Below are 25,568 nucleotides of genomic sequence, written 5' to 3' on the forward strand. Positions count from 1 at the left end.
TAAAGCTCAGATTAAAGAGTTAACTATCTATTTATATAACACAGGTGAATATTCTTCAAATTATATCTGTTTGTTACTGAATTCAGAAAAATTCGGTGCCGTAAGAAAAAAATATGATATAATTAAATTAAATATTTTATATTGAATATAAACACTTGATATTTATTTAAACGTTTTTGTTATCAATTTTCTAAAACCTAATATATTAAAGATTTCAATATAAAATTAAATAGTATTATTTTTTAATCGAAATTTTAAAATTACTATTTTCTATTAATTTAAAAACTGTGAATATCATTAAAACGCTTCGATATACTTTTTTGGTTTATCGGCGATGTAAAATTTTCTCTACAGCCATCCTTCAGACAAGAATTAAAATCTAGAATATTTTATTGTTATGACTCAACAGTGCATACCTATGTTTAAACAGTAATTGTTAAAATTCAATATTTGTTGTTAACAATACTTGAAATTATTATTGATGATGTATCAATGGAATTAATAACAACAATAGAATCTAACAATATAATATTATTTACTTGTTCGCATTTAAGTGTGGTGAGCTCGAATTTGTTTGCGATTTCATCAAGTGAATTTAAGTTACTGAAACCGCCGAGATTGCTATTAGTCCTTGTGCTTTTATCCATTTTGTGCCAAGTTCTGTTTTAAATAATCTGCCTAGAATTTTTCAATTGCCTTCACTTCAATACGCAGCGTACCTCGTCATCATGGGCAATTCTAGCATAAAAAGCAGGAAAAAGACTGATGTTTCTGTGCAGACAGATTATCAACAGAATGAAGCAACCAAACATGCTTCAACTTTGACTGATATTTATGGCTCTGGCGAAATCGGAGTATATGTGTTTGATGTTGATTCTGCACAGTCGGATTTTGAAGATATAAAGACTAAATGTATTCGACCTGGTAATAATCCGTTCTTGGACAATTTTGTTGCTTCCCCAATTGAATTAAAAGCAATTAATCCATTCTTGGACAATTTTGTTGCTTCCCCAATTGAATTAAAAGCAACTAATCCATTCTTGGACAATTTTGATGATTTTGTGGATATGAAAAAAGAAACAAATCCTTTCAAAACTGATATTTATTCGAATGAGAAAACAGCTCTTTTATACCAGGAAGTTGATGAACCTCCAGAAATAGATCCATCCTGGTTTGAAATGGACGAACCCGAATTGATAGAAATATTTGAAAACTCCAAAAATGTCTTCAGTGTTCTTGACAATCCTTCGGAAAACGATTTTGCTACAAATCCATTTTTGGCAAGAAATCCTTTTGAACTAACAAATAAAAACCCGTTCAAAGAATCAATTATCGCAAATAACAATCCCTTTTCTGGTATTTCAAATGAACAAAAAATGTCTGAACTTAACACTTGTTCGTGTCCAAAGCAAGACAATCTTACATTAGTGGCATCACATAACCATTATTTGAAACGGAAGGTGAACAAAGTTGCGTCTTGGTTGAAGTCAAGAAATATGGTTACCAATTCACCATGTTATTTGAAACTAAAGTAGTAATGTTATTGTCGAACAATAGTGAACATTTACTTTTACAGGTGTTTTTATGCATAATTGCAATCTGACAATAATGATGTTGAAATAATTATGACAATTTTAAACAACTTAAAAAAAATAGCAAAAGTTACTGAATTACGTATGAGCTAAATTTTCAAGAACTGGGAGAACATTTTACATCATCACAAGTCCTTCAGTAGCTGAGATGGATCACTTAAATGATTCTCTGCCCTGTTCTACCAATATTCTAAAAAAGCCATGTAAATCATTTTGGAACAACTTTTTCGAGACATATACGAACACTTAGTTTCTTCAAAAATTTCTGAATTTATGTACTACCTGACAAAGGCTGAAATGAAAGGACTAATGGATTTAAAAGCACAAGTTCAACAACCTGCTAAGAATCTCCTTGTCCTAATGGACACGATTAATCATTGTATATATTGTACATATTGTATATATTATTTTTTTTTGTGTTTGTTTTTTATATTTCACCTGCGGACTCTTATTTATTATTAAAACTGTGGCTTTTATATAATGGATATGTGCTATGTGTATTTAATATGCATGGCAAGATTACAGTAAATTGCAGCTGTTATTACTTGATTTGAAAACTTTCCCGACTATGACTAATACCTCACTGAGGTTAACACTGATTATGACTTCGGACGTCAGCAAATTTCTGAGAAGACGGCTAATCAAGACTGCCATCACATTAGTGTCATCTATATGGCTACAGACACTCTTTCGCTTTATTTCCTAGCGATTGCTGCAAGCTTACCATTTCGCTTATGTCTTCTCGGTGACTCATGATTTCTACCTTGTTTCCTCACCTCAGCGGCTCAAGACTTATCAACTCATTCTGCTATTTCGATGGTTCCACAGTTTCCACCTCGCACAGTTTGAAAACGTACTATCTCATTCTGTCAATTGGTGGTTCCAGATTTAGAATCTCGCTTTGTCATCTCGGTCTTGCAAGACTTTCCTAAACGCTCTGTCACCTCGGCGGTACCTGATTCTTCATCTAAGTCTTTCATCTTGACGGCTCTAGGCTTGTTCTGTCATCATGGCTCTTCTATTACCATCCCGGCGACTCCAAAAAGAACTTGTTTCCTCATGATTTTATAGAATAAAGACTTTTTTCCGCAATAGTCAAAATTTCCAATAGCCCTGTCATGATCCTTCACACAAATAAAATTTTCGGCTTCAATTTTATGTCTCATTATTTATTGAAATGTTTATTGAATTCACTGTGTAATTTTTTTCTGCATTTTATAAAATATAACCGAGTAAAGTTCCTGTTATTATATAATTAAAATATCTTGTATTGTATAAGTATCCACCTGTAAATTGTACTGTATAAGTCTATTTTGTACTGTAACAGTACATGAATATGAAAATTTCATTCTCTTTCTCAGACCATTAAGTAATCAACATTTGAAAATGTTTCTTAGGAAATTGCAACTACAGTTAAATTCGAACATTTGAAAGAAGCAAATATGTTGCTTTATTAAAAATCAGCGGTTTAAAACAAAAATGTAAGAAATTTGATTTCTAACAGAAATGCTCATAGCAAGTAGGAAATGTAATGACAATCATGAAGCAGAGCTTTAGTAAATTTTTATTGACACCCTATTTAATGATATTCATTTCAGCCTTATTTCCTTACTAGCCGTCTTTGGTGACCAGCCGGTTCGCCAGTATTAATGTTGGCTAAAATTTCCAATTAAATATTTTATGTAACTTGTTCTCTTAATAAATTTTACTGCAAAATATTTTTAAGCTTCAGATTTTGATAGTTATATAAAGCAGTCATACTATAATGTAGACCTTAAACAGTTCTGTTCATTGCACTAATTATCTCTATCTCTCTCTCTAATTTTCTGTCAGCGCCCATAAAATTTCTACTTTAAATTAAAGTGGAAAGGTTAAATTAATACAGCAATTAATATAAAAACATTTTTTACTGAAATCAACTATATCTTTTTTTTAATATGCAAATTGAAAGCAGAAGCGTGCAGCATTGAAGTTGTATATGCACTGCAGAATAATTTTCATATTTTATATAATATCTTAAAGAATTAGTCAACAAAAATATCTATAATTCATCGTAAAGTTCAGTTTTTAGTTTTACTTTCAAAATATTTAAATGATGTAAATAAAAATATATTATTTTATTTCAGTCCATAAATGTACTTATTAAAAAATTATTAATTTATTAGAAAAAGTTTAAATTTTACACAGTCTTTTGGTCCTAAGAAATCATAGTCATAGAAATACTTTTGACACTTCAACTTTTAATTAAATAAATAAGCGTTTCTACCTTCTGCGATCAAATCTGACCCATTTATGAAGCTTTTTTGTAGTATTCTGTGAACTTCTAGTATGTTTTGACAGACTGTATATTGCACATAATTTTTTTGTAACATTCAACGTTTGTTTGATCCGTCTTTTTTAATATATATTGCATTGCCATCAAATGCATTGCATATGATGAAATTTTCTTTAATTTTTCTAACATGAAGGGAAACAAAAGCACCTACAATATCCAGGCTTAAAGCAATATTTTAAACTAGGTCTAAATAAAATAGCAGGTCTCGGAGATGTAGGACCGCAGAGTCCAAGTGCTCCACCCAAACAATTCATCACGTCTTCTTCTAACATTAAGAAAATTGCTAAATTTTGATTTTAAATAGAATATGGAGAAAACTAATTAAGATATGGGGTGGGGTTGGGAATTGAAATTAAATGGCACGATATATGAAATATAGAAAGAGAAAAGATTATTGCCTACGGGGATTTGACTAACTTTTGCGGTTTAGTTCTTGCTGTGTTCGAATAATACTTTTGAAATGATGTATTCACTATCTGTAATTATGTACTCACTATCTATCTTTGAATGAACAGGAGACATAATTCGAAAACTCAAACAGTGAATGATCTTGGCAAATAAAATTTTAAATGTAGTTTTAACATTAAATTGAAGATTTGTATCAAATATTACACAAAATTCCATATAAAGAAAGGCTATCTCTTTGTCTCCATAAACATGCTAGTTCAAAAATACAACGAACTATAAATGGATGAAATTTAGTACATTATCAACAAACTTTCAAATTTTGGAACAACTCCGTCTAAGAGTGGACTCTCTGTCTATTGATGCATGTATGATCTGCAACATGTTATATGAATGAAGTGTTTTATAACGACTAGTCAATTTTTAAAACTATTCCAAATGGGCGGCCTAATCGGTCAAATGAGATATTTTCAAATTATTTTCTTAACTGTCCGTATTTCCGTCTTTCTGCTGCGAAGATGAACACATAAAACGTCATATAGCACCAATGTACACGAAAGTTGGGGAGAAAATACGCCTCACCCCCCGACACTAAATCGTGCTACGAAGCATTCTTGCCCTTTCCTCAAAAGCAAGTTCACGGTCTTTCCAATGCTAAACAGGCAACTCCTTACGCCAGAGCATTAAAAAACGAATAAAACACACACAGCTAACACGAGCAGTCTAACACGAGCAGCCGTGCCTGGAATCACCAACACGCCGCGATATGTTTTGATTTGATGCGACTTATCTTTTTATTTTGCTCACCGTGACTTTTCCCATTTTTTTCAATCTCTCACTCCGTCAAACACGCTTTTCGTCGCCGGAGTGACGAGACTGCTGCCCCCCCCCCTTCTCCACACCCTTCCCGGTCGTAATTCTATTCACATTCTTCTGTGAGCTTTTTATTTTAATTATATCTAGATTGGAATTTGTAACTGTCTTCGTGTAATTGATCAGATCGTTTCTTTTCCCCTCGCGTGGTTGGTTCATCGGTCGGTGAGAGAAAACACGGTTAGCAGTTAAAGAGGAAAGGAAAACATTTAAAATTGTATTATAGTCTTTCGATTGTATGCGTTTAACTTTTTTTGTTGACGAAGTACAGCAGGGGTGGGCAGATTTTCCCAGGTAAAGGCTATTTCTCATTTTCTCAAGGCGTTGCGGTCAACCGAGTGGCGAAGGTGTGGTGAGCTAAAAAAAAATGGTTTCAATATTTATTACAACTTAGTAATAAATGCGGAATATGTATTTAACTATATGACTACAAACATAATAGTAATACCCTCAAATATAATGATATCAAAGGATGCATTTAAAATCAAAAAATTCAAAATACATTAAAAAATAAATCACTTTCATTCATCTAAAATTAGTTCTAGTAGTTATAGTTAGTAGAAGTTAGTTTCAAGGTGTTGCAGTTCACATATTGGCATAGATGTGGTGAACTAAAAAAAGTCTACAATATTTATTACAACTTAATAATATATACGGACTACGTACTTACCTACATAACTACAAACATTTTAATAATAGCCACACGTATTATATCAAATGAAGCATTTAATATCAAACAATTAAAAATACGTTAAAAATGAATCGTTTTCATCTAAAATGAGTTCTCGTAGTTATAGTTAGTAGAAGACTTAGTCTGCATACTGTCCGCCAATCTTGAATATCTCGGTATGTAATCATTAACTGCTAATCTTGCCCTGGATTCTGAATGTTCGTCTGTGAGACGAGAACGAGAGGTTGTCTTCATAATTGAAAGTGCAGATTCGCACAGGTAGGTAGAGCCAAACAACGATGTTAAATGATGTGCAACGGTTTTTAAAATTACTTCGTCCATTAGATTCCAAAACTTATTCTTAGGTTCTGAACTACGTGCTTTTTAAATTGTCATTTTGAAGGAGAAAAACTTCATTCTCTTTAAGAGATAAAGATAATATATAATTTAAATTTTTAGTTATTTCTTCCACATCAACATCGCCTAATGAGTAATACATGAATGTAACAATTTAGTTTCTTTTAGGAAGCGCGTCTTATGTCTTAGTAAAGGCGGTCACCTCAAAATGTTTTAGTGGTCCCCGATCGATCGCCTTGATGCCTGCTCCTGAAGTACAGGGTGTTTATAATTAGTGACCTGCGTGTAGATTACAATTACAAAGAAAGTCTCGGAATCACTTTACATTTTAAATGTGTGCGTGACTCATACATCTAACACATAGGATGAAAACAACGTTGAAACTTGATATTTTCACTGGACTTCTTCAGATTGCCCCTCATTCTCATGCTATGGTAGTGTGCCCAAATTGTCTTTCATGTTGGTAGTTTTCAAATTAAATAAAAAAGAAGCCATCTTTGGTACGGATGGTAGAAGATCCACCGTGTCTACTTTTTTTCCCCCCCCCCGACATTAGTTTTAATGTTTCCTATCTTCTTTTTCTGCCTGTAGGAGTAAGATCTACGGTTTTAAAAATCTATACATTACCCCTTTGTACTTGATACTGTAAGGATTGTTTCTTTAGAGGCTATCGACTACTTTTTAAGCCAGTTTGCTTCCACATTCCTTGAGTTCTTTCTCCACTTGCTAATATTCCTCAATAAATTACAGATTGAATTAAATTCTTCACGCTTCATTGGACAGAAGTCAACTTCTAGGTGTGACGGCATGTCTTCATGATATTATATTAGGGTTCAGGTAAACACGCTCTTTTGTCTTTTGCGGTTGCTTTCACTCACCCAGAGTTTGTATCGTTGAGCAGAAAAGAACGTCTGGGCAATGACTTAAGTGTCGGTTTTTTTCCCCACTTTGAAGAAATCGCATTGAAGCGAGGGTTTTGTTTATAAAACAATTTCGCCCAATATATGAGTCACTGTAGATAGTTATTTTTCTTTGGGCAAATTGTTAAGCTCAAATGTTTGATTATACATGAAGCAAAATCTTGAGATCCTTTAGATGCTACTTTTTCATCCCACTCATAAAAGTTACCCATTTTCTTCTTCGAATCACGAATACCGAAATTATAATAATAAAAATTCCTTTCATATTAGCCGTCATTTACAGTTAACTAGACGCCTTTGGCGACTAGTTTTTTTCGCCTAGATTATTGACTCTTTAGGCTGTTAAATTATTAATATGGATGCATTTCTTTAAAAAAGAACCCATTTCACTTTATAATTTGATACGACTAAAACACATAAATTCGATTAAAACAGTTTATGCAAATAGCAAAGTGTAATATATACTTGTATATAAAGCTCAATGTGTGTGTGTGTGTGTGTGTGTGTGTGTGTGTGTGTGTGTGTGTGTGTGTGTGTGTGTGTGTGTGTTGGTGCTCTACAGAAAAGACCATTTGACCTACAGCTACGTGTTATACCTTTGGTACGTGTATACCTTGGAAGTCGGGAATGTGCACCTGGGGTCCCTTTTTTTGAAATTTTAATTCGAATTTTAATTATTAATTAAAAACTAACTTTCCCACCAAAAAAATCCTTTCATTTTCCCCACCGCCAAATGAGTAAGGCTTCAGGTTTTTTTTTTCCAACAGCAATGAGGCTAGGGCTAACATTTTTCGGCCGATTATTTCAAACGATTCTGTTTATTTTCTTAATGTTTTATGCATTTAAAATTAAACATTGTTAATGAATCGATTTTTCAGATTCATTCTGAAGTCCTTTTGAATTAAAATAAAACAGATTAAAGGAAATTAAAAATGTCTAATCTACATAGCGTTACCCCAACTGGCGTAGAAAAATTCACGCATTTGCGTTACCGTAACTAGCGTTGAAAAGTCACGATGCGCATTGTATTCTGATTGTTTACATTTCAACGGAGGCGGATTCGATTTAAATTATTTTTAGGTTAGTTGTATGCTTTTGTAATTAAATTGTATTTATGTTAGTTTAAGTTCATCGATTTTTAAGTAATTTTTTTAACCTGTTTTCGACCGATTATTTTAAACGATTCTGTTTATTTTCTTAGTGTTTGATGCATTTAAAACTAAACATTGTTAATTAATATACCTGCTGAAGCTACTCAAGCTCATATACCTACTGAATCTGAAAAAATTTTGTTGACAAATTCTTGAGATATTACATAAATTAAGAAAGATATTCTTTAGTGCCCATAAGGTTTAAATGCTCAGTGACTCTGTTTTCAGTAATCATATTACCAAAAAATGCTTTGTTTCAGTAAAAAATAGTATTATATTAATTGCAGATTCATCATTTCCACTTTAATTTAAAGCATAAATTCTACGGGAGCTAACAGAAAATTGGAGAAATACAGATTACGTTATGACTGAAGGCCTTTATAATATTCTGAGTTTATTGAAATTTGAAGTTTTAAAATATTTTAATGAAGAAGCTATTAAAGTAGGAATGACATAAAATAGTTAATTATTAAAATTTTAACGAGCATTAAGATTGGCGAAACGGCTGGTCGCCAAAGGCGGCTAGTATTAAATAAAAGCGAAAGTGAAAATCCTATCACGGATTGAATGATTGGCAAAAGTAGGAGCTTGAATACTTTGACGGAGAGTCTGAATTCCATCATAGCATTTAAAGCCATTGTTTCAAATAGTGTATGAAATCGAATTTAAAATATTGTAAAGTTAAATGAAAAATGGTACGAAAATGAAATGTATGCCATCAAAAAAGTAATTTTTTTTAGTCTTAAGATAAAACAAAAAGCACTATTTTTTATAAGGTCATTGTCATTTCCGAAATAAGATAATAAGGCCATTTCCGAAGGCGAGTCATAGCGATGACGGCTAGAATTAAAATGAATATAACGGGCGTCAGTTAGTAAAAAACTTGATTTCTGTGCCACGTCAGTGAGCGTTGTATATAGTATTTAGATATTGGAAACGGTCGAGCATTTTGTATAGAAGAATGTTTAAGTTTTTGGATTCCTTTTTGCTGCTACTGTATCTTTTTTCAAACCGTTTCTGGCTCATTCCTCTTTCATTCAATACAAATCGTGATTCATTTTTAAATGAGTCTCTTCCATATTACTTCACTCAGGATGACACTATTTAAGTTTAAAATGTCACACTTATGGCATGTGTTTTTTAGGTGCATAAAAGTGTGACCTGAATGGAGTCTTAAACAAGCGCCTACAGTCGTATTTTTTAACAAGGGTTTCACCAGAAGAATGACACTTTTCTTCATAAAAGCTGTACATTCTTGTAATCACTGAAGAATCACCAACATATTTTCTGTCGTGATTATTTTTCCGTACGTCATGGCTTTCATAATATGGAAATGAATGGGTATGATCAGTATTAAAATATCCTATTTTTCTTGGCGGACAGCCTTTGCCACCTCTGCTGTCCTCTCCAGAGATATAGCGTGGCAACCTTTCCACTCGACACATAGAAAGTGTTCTGAATTTTTTTTTACACATGCCTACTCAGAAAACCTTTCCTTGGATTCAAAAAGTATTATGCAATCCTCTTCTTAATAAATATGAGACGAATTTCCACTTAATCTCGCTTCCTTGGTCTTTTTTGTTTTATTTCACTTGGTTGAATATCACAAATAAAAGCATTTGGCCTCCTAAAATCTCCTGCTATCCAAAAGTGGATGATTTTCAGTGTCCTGTTGTTGACAGGTCCATTATTATCTTGTGCATACTTGGAATCTGATGTAGACGAGTATTTGACAGTATTTCTGTTCAAGACTGAACGTCTGCATACTTGACTTTATCTGCAGCGCAATCAAGATCTTTGTCTTCAAACGAAGAATCACTATTCATCAATTCGAACGTGTTATCTGTCCTAAATCTAATTTTCATTTTTATACTGATTAGAAGCTTTTAATATTTCAAAAACATAACCTAAAAAATTAAAATGTTGCTTATGTTTTAAAAACATAACGATACTGCGACGATACGTATGTTAAACATGTTTTTAATATCAGTATCGCCGAACTTTTCTAACTTTTCCTCCAAAAATGAGACAAGTAAAATGAATATTTTTAATCGTGTGTAAAAAAAGCTTACCCATTTTAAAATAATGATGACAGCCACTCTTAAACAAACCATCAGTGACTCACACCGATGCCATTCTCAGCTCAACATCAGTTCAGATCTGTTGTCCATGTTTTTGATTTATACCACTTTAATTCTAACCAACTCGTACGATATCCGATAAATTTTGGTCTACAACTTATATAAATTTTGTTGCATTTTAAAAAAAAATCAAACAATATAATTAAATGTATTACCCACATCAAAATTTAAAATTGTCCATAGTTATGTATATAAACAAATACATGACATCGAACCTGAAAGTAACGTATTTAATGCAGATTTTATTGCAATTTATCTCATGTGAAGGCCAATATTTGCTTAATAAGCTGGGTTGTTTACGAATGAAGCAAGAATTAGATATAAGAATTAAACAAAGGAGAAGAAAACGTCTCTCGTTCAGTTTCAGGTATGAATGAATTGGAACTGGACTGTTGGGGTTTGCTACAGTTTCTTTGTAAGATGACAGGGCCGCAGTGGCCTGGTGGTAATGTCTCGGCTTCGGAACTGACAGCTGCAGATTCGAGACCCGATTCCACCGAAGTAGGGCCGTGTAAATGGGTCTGGTGCACGTTAAATCCATCGGAGGCATACGTCCTCCTGCCGGTGTGCTGTGGAAGTTTGGAGAGGGCGTGCCAGCTCAGGTGTCGTCCTCGTCATCTGACCGCGATTTAGAATGACGAGGTCCGCCGAAAAATAGCCCTAGTGTTACTTTAAAACGGATCATTAATATAACTAAACTAACTATTTTTTACCAATTTTGTTTCGGATAAAATCTTTATATTAATGTCCTTACGCTCATTTTGTAACCCCACATAAGGATTCCTCTCCAATTATCCAGTAACAAAACAAGTATAGATAAGTGGGGGGGGATCTATCTGAAAATGAAAGATTTGGGATCCGTAAGATGTCAAATGCATACTTCTTCTTCTTGCGTACTAGAGGGGACTCGAAAAGAATTTGCAAACAAGAAGACGAATTCTCGGAAGACATTCCGAGAATTCCAAAGATCCGCTATATGGAAAGAGCATGCGCGATTAATTTAGAAGGGAATATGTGCATGTCCCACAAAAAGGTCTGAATCTTTTAAACGAGGCAATATCTCTATTTGATTTGGCAAAAAAGTGCGTGGCTACCAAAAATCTTTTGGGGCTGAGAGTATAGTAATGCTCCGATCGTACACACATAGAAATGAAATATTTTTTGCATTTTTTTTATTTATCATGAATTAGAATACGAAAATAAGACTTAAGCATCGCTATAGATGGACAAAATTTCATTGGAGTAAATTCGAAATACTATACTTTTAAAATGTCTTAAATATATTTGTGTTTTCCATAGAAACGCAATTTCTCAAAGAAAGAAAACTTCATGCTGCGAAACACTTTTCATTTTTATCAAGTAAAATAAAAGGATTAATACACAATAAGGGAAAAAAATGATCTTAAATAATAATTTGCCTACATTTACAATATTAGCGATCTCATTAACATTTTTTAATTCATTAAATAATCAATGCCAAAAATTTAATATTAAGCTTATTTGACTGACTGATAGTTGTCACAATGCATTTTTATACGTATGTGCGAGTATATACTCGTATATATATATTCGTAAACTAGTAGACACATATTTTTGAAACAGAACCTTGGCCGAAGAGAGAAAACACTTTGAAATTTTAAACTTTGTTTTATTACATCCCCCGGAAGGCATAATTTACATAAAAGCAAGATGCGAGGCACGTCAATCCACAAGAGAGATAGAAGCGTGAAGAGAAAAGAGCGAACAAAATATTTTCCCCCATGATTTTATACTATTTGACTCTGATAGGGAATAGATAAGATAAGGAAATTATAGGAATCTTTTAAAAGAATTTGTTTAGATCGACACATTTTTATCCCTTCACTCGTAGTGTGGGATGGCCGATGTCAGCCATTTTACAGAACTTCTGCTTCATTAATGAAATAAAAAAGGTAGAATTGGATCAGGAAATAAGAGAACATTTTAGAGTGAAGTTAATATGGGCTAAATTAAGATAAAAATCTTGGTAATTATCTCTAAATCTAAATTAAATCCTAGTTATCATTATATATATATTACACACAAGGTGTCCCCAAAAAGTGGAACAAGCGTATATTTTTTGAAATATTTCAATTACATACATTTTTAGATTCTTTACAAATACTCATTAAATAAGATTGGCAATCACATGAAAATACTTTTACTTCTGTTATTAATGATAATAAATGTTACAAAAATTAAATTTTTGTTCAGCACCTATAATAAAAAAAAAATATCAATAAGTAAAACTGTTTTTGTGATACCTTCATCTCTAAATATATGAAATTTCATCTGCAAATGTGTCAAGATATTTGTGAATGTATGGTTGTAAAGCACTTTTTCATAATCTGAGATGGGTGTTTGAACACATCTTTTGTAGCCCTTTTCATAGACAGTACACATGTCACAAAACGTTACTGAAAGGGTGATATCAAAAACAATAATTCATTTATTGATTAATAATTCTTAATCAGTAGTTAATTACATGCAAAATCATGGATTAATTGGAGTATTTACAAAACTTGTACAAAATGAGTATCCTCGTCACTTCTACCAGTACTTGTTCATACACCTTCTTCCAATCAGTACTTGCGTGTACACGATTCAATTTTAGTGTCATTAAAGCAGACTTCTTGCGTTTATCGGCAAAGAGCCGCTGCATCCGCAGCTCATTTATGAGTCTATTAAGCGACTCATCAATAAAAGAGGCGTCGAGTCAGAAGCAATTTGTGAGTCAATGGACCTGTCAGCCATCAGCTGGTGTACGAAGAGGAGGAGCGAAATCTAATTGTAGCTGATACGTGTACGGCAAAAACAACTCATCCATTCATGCAGACGCCATTCAAAACTAACTGAAGATATCGATCACCATTCGCCGCATTGTTGAATGAAGTGAACAATAAATTCCTGCAAATGCTTTGCCAATATGTCATGGTTACCAGTTATTATTTTAAAGTGTTCTCTGCACTGTGAATTCTAAATGTTTAGTTTCTGAATGAATGAATCGTTTTAGTTTTAGTTTATTTTAGCTATATTAACGTCCAGTTTTTTAAAGCAACGCTAGGGCTATTTTGGGACTGATCTCGTTATTTTGAACCGCGGTCAGATGACGAGGACAATATCTGGCACTCCCCCCGTGCATGTTTTATGTTGTTTCACTAGAATAATTAAAAAAAATTTGGTAATTTACATTTTATTTGCCGGCGTCCTGGCATAGGGGTAGCGCATCTTGCCCATGATCTGGGCGTCCCGGATTCGAGTCCCGGTTTGGGTATGTTTGTTCTATCTGTGAGATGTGGGAATGTGCCCTCTTGTAAAAAGGGGTTGTGCAAGCGAATGAGTGATGCGTGAGTAGCAAAGTCGTACTCTTGGTCCTCATTGGCGCTACTCTAAAGACAAGAGACGCTCCCCCTCCGGTTGTCTTCGTCACAGCGGGCTTGACCGTGGCAAGTGCCAAAAGAAACAACATTTGAATTGGTTTTTCTACCACTTATTTCATGTGTAATGAATATATTTTAAATAAGTCATTATAAATAGTTTTACAAAAATGCACATTTATTTGGGAAATAATTTGTATTTCATATTTTTTTTCTATTGAATAATTCAGTAAAATGTCATTGCTTGTATTGGGCACTGATAAATATGTTACCACCCTTGTTATAAACAACAGCCACAACAACAAAATTTTTAAAAATACTTTTTGAGTCATAAATGAGCTTCTTTTCTCTAATTATAGCGTAAAATGTAAATGATAAAATGTATTAGCTAGTAACAGTGAAAGGGTAAAATTCTTTTGTAAGAACTGCTTTAGAAATCATAGAGACGAACTAATCCTCACTTATATTTGTGAAGCTGCGAGATCCGAGCTCATGAGGTGTTTCAAAACTTTCGTAAATCGCACAAACTATTCAAATGAGCGACACAATCGCTGCTGATGTGGAACTCTTTCCCACAATGTCAGTATTGCCAAATAAATAAATGAATAAATAGGACAGCGCTTGGACATCAGTCTGTTCTCTTCAAGGCTCTCATTTCTCCACCATAATGATTGGGGGGGGGGTGTGAAATGATTCTACACGCGCTAGTTCTCGTGTCATTATCCGTGGCATATAAATGACACCGTGGTTTGTGAATTTGCATTTCAAATTCTGATACTTCAGAAATAAAATATGCAATTTAAAATTTAGTTTCGTTTAGTTATATTAACGTTCTGTTTTAAAGCAACACTACGGCTATTTTGGGAAGGACCTCTTAATTATGAACCGCGGTCAGATGACAAGGACGATACCTGAGATGGCACCAATTTCTCCAAAATTCCGCACCATACCAGTGGGAGGGCGTTTGATCCCGATGGATTTAGCATGCATCAAACCCGCTTACACGATGATTTTTCGATAGAATCGGGTCTCGAACTTGAAGCCTTCCGATTCAGAAGCCTAGACCTTGCCTTTTTACAGCAGAGTTAAAAATAATCTTTCCTCCCTTTGCTTGCACAGTGTCGAGTGTTTCGTATCGGAGAGTAGAAAATGGAGTTCATAACTCACTCTTCTTCTTTCTTACGCTTCTTTTGTTGGTCTCTCTCTCTCTCTTTTTCTACTGATTATATTTAAAAATTTAAAATTGACATAGATCTATAATTTTTATCTCGAGACTGCTTACCGAATTTCATTCAAAAGATTTTCCTTGTTCTCATATTCGCGAATATACTGGTCGATAAATCGTCAACTCTTCTTTAACGGATTAAGACCAATATTTTATGTTGATTTATAATTCTATTAATAGAACCAGACTGAGTTGACATGATCATATTCACATAGATGGACAGATTTCTTCCGAAATTGAACAGAATTTTGCAGCATCGGTGTGGGATCATCTTTGAGCTACTGTGAGGGTCGTGGTGGTCTGGTGGTAGGTCCCGGCTTCGGAACCGGAGGGTTTTCAGGTTCGAATCTGATTCCACAGAAAAGTCGTCGTGTAAGCGGGTCTGGTGCACCTCAAATCCATCGAAGCCAAACATCCTTCCGCTGGTGTGGTGTGGAAATTTGGAGAGAGGGTTGCTAGCTCAGTTATCGCCCTCGTCATCTGGCCGTAGTTCAAAAAGACGAGGCCCGTCCCAAAATAGCCCTTCTGTTGCTTCCAAACGGAACGTTAATATAACTTAACTAAACTAAAGCTGCCATGACAAACAAGCGCCAGAAAATGAAAATGTTCTTTTTCATTTTCTGTGAGTTCAAACTCTTTAGCCTTCTCAGAAGACTGAGCTAAATTGTGATTCTTGCTCAAATTTTAGAATGACTCAATAAAATATCCCATCTCCCCCTGCTAATTACGTGTCGACATCCCTTTGCCATTTCTCTGATGCTATTGCCCAGTCATGGAGCTCCCTTGTTTGTCATAAGCGGATTTGATTATCCGGCCTTCTCCGAATAAAATTCTCATATGTCAAAACAAGACCGATCATTAAAGCCTTGCGCGTGTATCATTCTATTCCATCGCATAAGGAAACAGGTTTCCACACTCGGCAAATAAACCGCAGGGGTGGACCTGGTGGCGCCGCGTCCTCTCCCTCCTCAACTGGCAGATTTAATATAGAATATTTTTGTTGAATTTTGAAGGGGGTGAGGCTGCCAGGTTAGACAAAGTTATCGTTTGGGGTGGAAGTTTTCTGGCGCCGCTCCTGATGTAAGAGTGAAATGCAATTTATGAAAAAAGGTCATTCCCATTTAAATGAGTGGTGTTGTTTTTGAGGATGGTGGCTTACGACTGGCAGGGAAGGGGAATGATCTCGGAGAAATTTTCGACGATAAAGTTGCGCATTGCGCCGTTTATTGCGCTTGTCATAATTAAATCGGATTCATTTCTCAATATTGTGAGTTGCCCGACCAGACTCGGTGGGGTCTGATATTTTTCGAGGCTCGGATTTTTGCGTTCATCGGAAGGAATTGGAGGGGATAAGGTTTCTAGCCCTTCAGATCGTGACAAAGCCGGAAAAGTTCTTTTTTTCACATTCCCTTATACGAAATACAGAAAGAGAAAGTATCAAACAAACAAAGAGCACTTTCATATTCCAGGATACTCTGGGTCTGAATATCTATATTTGTCTTCTGTATTTAGTTATATTAACGTTCCGTTTTTAAAGCAACACTAGGACTATTTTGAAACGGACCTCGTCATTTTGAACCGCGGTCAGATGACGAGGATGACACATGCGTTGGCATCCTCCCCTCTCCAATTTTTCACACCACACTAGTGGGAGGACGTTTGGTCTTGACGGATTTAGCATACACCAAACCCGCTTACATGACGGTTCTTTGGTGGAATCGGTTCCCGAAGCGGAGACCTTACCACCAGGCCCCACTGTCTCTCTGTGAACATAACAATTTAAAACCTGAACAGATAAAAGTGGTGCAATTTTGTACAAGACTGCATCCGAACTGTCTATTTTTGTTGAATTTTGCATAAAATCTGGCGGTCTATTCATTCGTCCATGTTTATTTGAATAAAATTAAACACATTCATGCATCAGTAGAATTTATATCTCTACGAAATTTTAACCCGATTCAACAAAAAGCTGACCATCTGTCTTTCTATATATTGCATCTGTGTAAATGAGATCTCTCGAAAAATTTAATAACTTAGACTAATGAATTTAGTCCGCAACATTGCAGACATGCATAAAGGCCGCGGTGGCCTGGTAATAAGGTTTCGGCTTCGGAACCGGATTCCACAGGAGAACCGTGGTGTAAGTGGATCTGTTGCACGTTAAATCCGTCGGGGCCAAACGTCCTCCCGCTGATATAGTGTGGAAGTTTGCAAAGGGAGAGGTGTCAGATCAGGTGTCATCCTCGTTATCTGACCGCGGTTCAAAATGACGAGGTCCATCCCAAAATAGTCCTAGTGTTGCTTTAAAAACGGAACGTTAATATAACTAAAACTTGCATGAAAGTTTGGATCTAATTAGTTAAAAGTAAGAACCAAATTCCCTATCATTTTTTTTTTTTACCATCAACTTAAACTAACAGTATTGTGTGCATACAAGAAAGGAGCCCCCCCCCCCCGTTTCTTAATTCTTTTCTCTCAATTCTTTCCAGCATGAAAACTCAGAAACGCGATAAGTCTGAGGATTGGAATTTCGAAACACCAAAATTGCATATTCATTTGAAATTCTGGACAACGTCAACAGGGAATCTCTCTGTCTGTTCCATCTGTATGTGGACATGTTAACTCCGAATCACAAGCAGTTAAGTGTATGAAATTTGGCACGCACTTTTATCACCAGAACCTTAGATGGGAATCATATTATTGATCCAATTCGTGACGCTCTGTCTTTTTCTCGGTTTAACATTTCAAAATGTTAGTATAGTTTTAACATAAAAACGGCAAATTAGTATCGAATTTGGAATTTATGTATATAGTCGATTCACTTTTCTGTGAAACAGAACACTTCCATTTGTTGTTAATTGAGCCGTGATAGCCTGGTTGTAAGGTCTCCACTTCGGAACCGAATTGTTTCAGGTTCGGGACCCGATTGCACCGAAAAACCGTCATGGAAACGGGTCTGATACATGCTACATCCGTCAGGACCAAACGTCCTCCCACTGGTGTGGTGTGGAAGTTTGGAGAGGGGATGCCAGCTTAAGTGTCGCTGTTCAAAATCAAGAGGTCCTTTCAAAATAGCCCCAGTGTTGCTTTAAAGCGGGACGTTAATGTAATCAAACTGATCCATTAGTTAAAAATTTCATTCGTAGTTTATACAGATAACTATAAGAGAGAGAAAAAAATTGGATTTAAAATTTTCTGTTACAAATTACAATTTAAAAATACAAAAGCGAAATATCTTTAAAATCATTTATTACACATTTCAAAATCAATTCTGAAAAGTCAATAGTATTATGGAATCAAATATGAATCATTGTGCGTGCCAGAATTTAATCTGCAGAAGAAGATTTTTTTTTAAATCACTAGTTTCAAATCAAACTGAATTCAAATTAATTGGAATTATTGAATTCATTTCAATCGTAAGAGTGTTCTTCATTGAGAGAGATAAAGTGGGAGTGTTCTCCCCTCCACTTTCACGTATGCTAGCACAATATTATCATTTTGCGCTTCTTGATATAGCGAAGAAAAATGGAATATGGGAGACTTCTTTTAGGTTGATTGGATCCAAAATTTGATACAATTTTACAATTGTTGTGACAAGGACAGATATCAAATTGCATATATCTTGGCATTTGCATTGTTGAACGATCGCTTTTAGAAACACAGAAATCGATCGATGGTCGATCTGTTGACGAATTTGGTTCGAAATGTGATACTGAATTTCAATGCTGATGATAAAATCTTATCTATACAGATATTACGGATAGTTGATTCGGATGCATTCGAATGACATAACATAACGCCATCCTGTGCCCATAACACTAAGTAATCTAACCAGTTGGATGAGCCCAAGATGGAAGGAAAAATAGAAAAAGAAAAAGAAAATTGCTAAAAGTAAGAAAGAGACGACAGACCATCCAGGGTTCTCCAGAGAGAATCCCATCGGTGTCAAATCCTACACGACTGTATTCAATTTTTTGGTGATGTAATAACTGGATTGAGAGGACAAGAATACTTAAACAAATGGTAACTATGGGTTGAACTTACAGGGAAATGAGATTACTAACTGAAAAAATTAATAAATCACATTGAGAACATGTGTATGACATGTATAAGCGTATAAATAGTCACTGAAGAGTCAGAAATCTGTAGCGTCCGTCTGAGTCTTGTGGTTTGATTTCCTTCTTGAGAACTGCACTTTTGAAGTTATAATTTCGAATGATTTTGACAAGTGGCATTTTGGTCTCAACTATTGTGTAATCTTGAAGAGGTCTTGGTATTTATAAATATGGTTTACTATGGAGTGGATCTTGCCACGTGAAAGGGTATTCGATGCAACTCTCCTGTACCATTCTTCCTCGAGACTTGTTAATGACTTTCTCATACGCCATGAGAGAGTCGGTAGGCATTCGGTGGTATAGTGAATTGGGGATCCTATCTCCCCACAGCTACAGGAAGGAGAGTTGGCCAGATGGAATCTGTGTAGGTATGTCGGGAATGGGCCGTGTCCAGTGAAGAAAAGGACATCCGCTCTGTCCCAGTTGGCAGCGTAGAAATGCAGGCGAATGACAGATGGACTTCCTGTTGTTGCAATTAGTCTAAAATTTGATGGAATACAAAATTTTTTAGTTTGATGAGACAGATATTCCTCTGATATTCCATTACAGTATTGTTTCAATATTTTATTTATAATGTAATGCATCTAATACAATCCTCAATGAATTTTTTTCAGCTTCACTATTCAGTTTAAAATAAAGTTAAACACGAACTATTAAAAAAAAACTGTTGGATATATGTAATGCAGTAGTAGGGAGAGTATTACATTTTTTTAGCTCACAGACATCTCGGAACGTTTCAAAGTCAATTGTTTCTTCTTTTTTTGCATTGCGCAGAGGTGTAAGTCTTTCCATTCTTCACCACAGTGAAAGCAAATTTTGCCACTGAATTCTATTGACACAAATATAGCGACATTTAAAATAATAATAAGTTATCTTTTTACAAAAAGAAATAGGTAAAAAAAAAAAAAAAATAAAGAATCGCTTGATGCCATTTCATGTATAAAATTATGAAATACTTCTTTTTCAGTCTTTTGCAATCAACTACCTTTAATTTTCTGACATTTTATTTTTATTTACTATTTTTTTAAAAAAAAAATGTGCATTTCATGTCGTCTTCTTCTTTCAGGCTGCTCGCTGCACAAGAAACAAGAGTTTCTGGATGAACTAGTCAAATCTTTCATTCAAGAAATGCAAGAGGACGCTAAAAACCGATCCGTCAGGTATTCCATGTTCTCATTTCCTTTATGTGATTCCAAGAAGAAAATAATCATTTCCATACAATTGTTATTCTTAGTGACCTTGAACAGGCAAGCTCATTACTTATGATAGTTTAGTCATATTAACGTCCCTGTTTAAAGCAACACTAGGGCTATTTTGGAACGGACCTCGTCATTTTGAACCGTGGTCAGATGACGAGAACGACACCTGCATTACCTATGTTAAAGAGTTAAAAATATTTATTTTGTCAAAAAAAGTTGCTATCTCAAACATTGCTCGTTCAGTTTAATGGTAGTCGAGTATATAGAACTCGTGAGCAGACAACTTGTGTAAGCAAACCGAGAGCAGAGTCAGACATTCCATTGTCCAATGACACTTGAAGATGACATGTAAGACAACGAGTGGAGCTACAGAATGCTAACTCATAATTTTCCAGATCAAACTCCGCTTAATATGATCGTGGTTAATGTTACCTCTGTTGTTGTTGCTTATGGCTCTTGTCATAAACAAGCCCGCTGACGAAGGCAGCGATTTTAACCCTCCTGCCGGCGGCTTTCAGATTGCTATCCTTACCGAAAGCGGCACGCCAGAATAACAGGTTCAACCTTAAAAATGTCGCGGTTTGGTCAAAAAGATTGCTTTCCCCTTTTGCGGTCAGTTCAGCTCTGCAGGTGGGAAGTGATTAGCAAATTTCATGCTGTGAGTAGCAGGTGTTTCTTATCGTAGTCTTTCGATTTCTAAAAGCATTTTTCTTTCAGTGCTTAGGAAGAGATTGACAATAACATCAATTGAAAATGTGATTGGTTTTTTTAGAGGTTTTTCGATTATTTTATAAAACAATATATAAAATTTATGTTAGGAATAAGTTATTATCATGTTTATTTTGATACTTGTCTAGTTTTTATAAATTGAAAGTCCTCGTCTAATATTTTTTTCATTGCAATATGTTTCGCAAATTATTTTATTCCGTAGTACTGTGAAATTATTTCTCGACATTACGTGCAAGTGATTTAATTTTTAAAAAAAACCTTTTCAGCGCATTGCCAATGTATTTTAATATTTTAAAATGCGTGTTTAAAACTTTAATTGCGATAAGTAACACTACGTTATAACTTTGTTTCTTCAGTATTCAAAAAAATAATTGTGTAATTAGGGAATTTCATGCGATGTTTCACTTTCAAATATATCGATTTTCAGTATTTATCTGCATGATTAAAATTTTATAATTAAATATACTTTACAATATTTAATTGGCAAAGCTAATTGGCCAGTTATTCAGTAATGCTGAAATAACTGGTCGATGCGCCTTATGACTGCAACAAATAAAAATAATTGTCAAAATATTTCTTTGTAATATTCATGATACAAATTTGGCCTGGAAAAATGACTCAAATAATACAGATTATTTAGACTCATAATTAACCATTTGCAACTGGAATTTTTTGAATACCTTCAAATCAAGTTCCAACAGAATATTAAGTACTGTTTTAAAATAAATTACAATTTTTGAAAAATCTCAGTTTTAAGTTTTTCGGGTTAGAATCAAAGCTCTTAATATTTTGCAATCGGATAACGACAAACCGTGGGGTAAAAGAATCATTAAAAAGAAAAATCTGAATTTAAAAGCTTTGCAAATACAATTGCATTGATCTTTTTTACTTATTACTTTCACATTATTTATTGCGTTCGGTGATCAGCACATGTGTTACTAGCCAATATAAAATTTTTAATTAAATGTTTTCTTCAGCAAATCATCTTGAAATAAGAGATATATGGAAGCTCTAATAGACGCCACGCACAAACATTCGTCTAAGTTAATAATAAAGATGGACGAGTGTGTGTGTCATTATTTGTCTGGTTGTATTGGTACTTTTCAGACCAGAAAATTTGAAATAGAATTACCAAAATCTGCACCTACATACTTTGGGCAGTGGGAATCATTTCTTTAAAATTTTAATTAACCCTTTCAAGGGACAAGAGAAGTATGCTCATCACCAAATTCAACAATTTTTGAATAAAGTTATGTAAGTTGGCATAAATTCTTACGAATTTTTCAATAAGGTTTCAATTGTTTATCTCAAATAAAATGAAGTGTCTTGATTTATTTCTTAGTTATTAATTGGAAAAATTAATTAATAAATCAGATTAAATCGATCTAATAAGTTAAATGAATTACTTTTCCTAGGCCAATCTTAATTTTAAAAACATTTTACTCCAACATGACTAGGAAAAAAAGGCCCTTTAAAGGGTTAATAAAAATTATTAAAATTTTAAAGTTCATTCGAAAATATCACAGTAGAAAAATAATTTGTACATTAATTGTGAATTCAAATTTTTTTTTATCAATGATGCGAAATTTTGTGTCATGTAATTTTCCCACTTTTAATTAAATTAAAAATATTTTAGCATATTTTAAAAATATGTTTTATTTTTGAATTGGAACTAAACGTTTTCATTGTTATCCTTATATTTCATTCCGGCGTTTTACCCATTGATGATGATTTAGTTAAAAGGTTAAAAAGATCTAAGCTAAAAGCAAAGGGGTAAAAATTTCTTTACTGAAATACAAATAAACCATGTGGCTGAAGAGAATGCTCCATAATTAGCAGCTCAATAAATAAGACACTAAAAGTTCAAGATCTTAATTTTACCTCAAAGAATGAATTTTCTTTTTGATACATTCAAATGTATAAATGACACATTGTATAAATTATATTAGAATAATTTCATATTTTATCGCTGATAAATGGTAAAATTTTAAATAATTTTTAATTAACAGAAGTTTTAATAAAAATTTTGAAAATTTCATCTCGAGGTGAACATTTACAGTTTTCTAATTATTTAATGGCGAAGTGTGTTCGCTCTAAGTCAAACAGTTTGATCTGGAGATCGCCAATACGAACATTGATATTCATTATAATTAGAGATATTCGCTACTTTAATAGAAATATTCGCAAGCGACCTTCATGTCTGACACCCTTGTTCAAACTAGTTCTGTTTTTAAAAAATGAAAATGTGAGGCTAAAGGTTATTAAGAATAAAGAATTTCAAATTACATGGAAGTGGGAATTTCCGAATTTTTTTTACTCTCGTGATCAAAAATAAAATAAAACAAAGATCATATCCCGTCTTGTTTGTTAAAAATCACATCCAGTGCACTCGAACTGACCAAACAGGAGAAGAAAATAGCCTAAATGCCAGTTGTACGCATTAAAAAATTTTTAAATGCTAACATACGAGATAAAATTAGATCAAGGAGTTAAAATAATGGCAACAATTTTAAAATTATTAATTCTCACATTTAACTCACACATTCACTCACTTTCAAGTGGATTAAAATTCGTGGATTAAATTACTCAGCATTAAGAGTAAAAATGTCAATATAAACCAGTTTCATATAAACAGAATCGTGCGATGTATATATAAGATTGTACAGTGAAATAAGATTAATATTTCGATACAAAAAATAAACCTATAAAAACTGCGCTTATATTTACTTTGAAAATATTATTAAAAACCAGAGGAAAAATATAAAAACAATGAAACTTATATCTCTACAATGCTTACATTTTTGTTCGAATTCGTCAAAGAGTGTGAAATTCTATAAGGTTTAAAGAATGAAACAAATATTCAATTTTCATATATAGTTTATTACATTATAAAAATAAGGATTTAATGTAACGAATACTAATCTTTCCGAAAAATCGCACTTTAATATATTGGTTCTATATATCTCCCCGTTTTGAAATATATTTATTAATGAATAATAAAAAAATAATTCATTAAAAGTTAAAAAGTTTCGTTCGTTAAGTAAATTCTGTAAATAAGTTTAGTGTCTTATTTTCAAAAATAAGTTGCATAAGCAATGTCAATTCTAAAATCCTTAAATGAAAGCACGCTATAAAAAAGAAACTTGTAAAATTTTAATTTTATATTTTTTATTTATTTTTTACATTAACTATTTTCTTATGATAGAAAGCTTTAAAATCATATGTTTCAAATTATTAATAATAATACTTTTATGTATGTATTCATTCCCGGTATATATTTTCATACGTTCAATTTTATTCTCGTTATTTAAATTTCATTTTGGAAACGTAATTATTATCAAAATCTCAAAAGTAACGCCTCAGAACGTAAGCGAGATTTTAACATGCTTAAAAGGGCGCGAGCAGGAAGACATCAATCATATCGTCCACTGAAAACGATTCACTTTTCCTTATCTCACATTCTCTTCTCATTATCTCACAGCTTGAGATTGGGGGTAGGGAAAAACTGGAACCCGTAAAAATACGGGCAGTGACAGTTTTAAGGGAGTTTTTGTTTCCGTCTATAGACGGGTCCGCCGTTTTGAAGGGAGAAAAGATTCCGCCTTTTTCCGGGTTTGCCGCTTGGAGGGTTAAGCCCAGTTTCAGCGTCTCTTGTTTCAGTAGCGCCATCTGGGGCCAAGAGTACGTCTTAAGCGGCGGTCCCACGACTAGAGAAATCTTCAGACGCACCACGCGTTCCCCTTTCGACCCCTCTTGCGGTTTCATAGGGTTCTTTGATGTTTGTCCAGTTTACCGACAAATTGTCGGTAAACTGGACAAATTAAAAACAAACAAACATGAAACCGCAAGAGAGGATCAGGGGGGGGGGGCGTGCCCCGTCTGAAGAATCGTGGGTCTTAGAATACAGCTTTAGCTAGGCATGCGCCATAGCCCTTTTCACTGGGCGGACTTCATTCATACATTTCATTCACTAATCCATAGATCGTAGTTTAGACCTGAATCAGAGAACGATCACTTCTTATCCAGTACCCCCAATGGTATTGTCTCGACTTGGAGGACTTTCTGGCTACGACAGATTTATACGTGCACCAGCCACCATGTAGACCGAGAATCTGTCTTCGGCTGGCTGAGTTCGAGCTCACAGTCTAAGGGATGCGAATCCAATGCCCTATCAATCAAGTTATCCCGGCCTTGTATTACCTTTAGATTTTTATTATCAAAATCATTTGGTCCCTAACCAATATATTCAAATGTACACAAAAATATTCGTTTAGTGTGACCTCTACATCATTTATTGTCTCAGTTTGAAAGTAGGCAATAGATTTTTTCTTATTTTCAACTAACGAGTGTGATTCGTAGAATTTTTTACTCCGCTTGCAATGAAAAATTTACAAATCACCCCCCCCCCCTCCCCCTTCATCCTTTTATCCTTTTTTCTGAACTAGAGCAGACTCTGGAACG

At 34.0% G+C, this 25,568-nt stretch overlaps 1 protein-coding gene across 4 annotated transcripts in view; it reads left to right on the top strand.

Moving 5' to 3' along the window:
• Positions 1–25,568, top strand: part of LOC129957516 (SPARC-related modular calcium-binding protein 1-like) — a 192,656-nt gene that overhangs the window by 153,340 nt on the left and 13,748 nt on the right. For all 4 annotated transcript variants that reach the window (XM_056069850.1, XM_056069851.1, XM_056069852.1 and 1 more), the window contains one exon: positions 20,246–20,339. In XM_056069850.1, coding sequence (XP_055925825.1) covers positions 20,246–20,339 — 94 coding nt within the window. The remainder of the gene's footprint in view (positions 1–20,245; positions 20,340–25,568) is intronic.

The sequence above is a fragment of the Argiope bruennichi genome, chromosome 11, assembly GCF_947563725.1.
Source record: "Argiope bruennichi chromosome 11, qqArgBrue1.1, whole genome shotgun sequence".
Classification (NCBI taxonomy): Eukaryota; Metazoa; Arthropoda; class Arachnida; order Araneae; family Araneidae; genus Argiope; species Argiope bruennichi.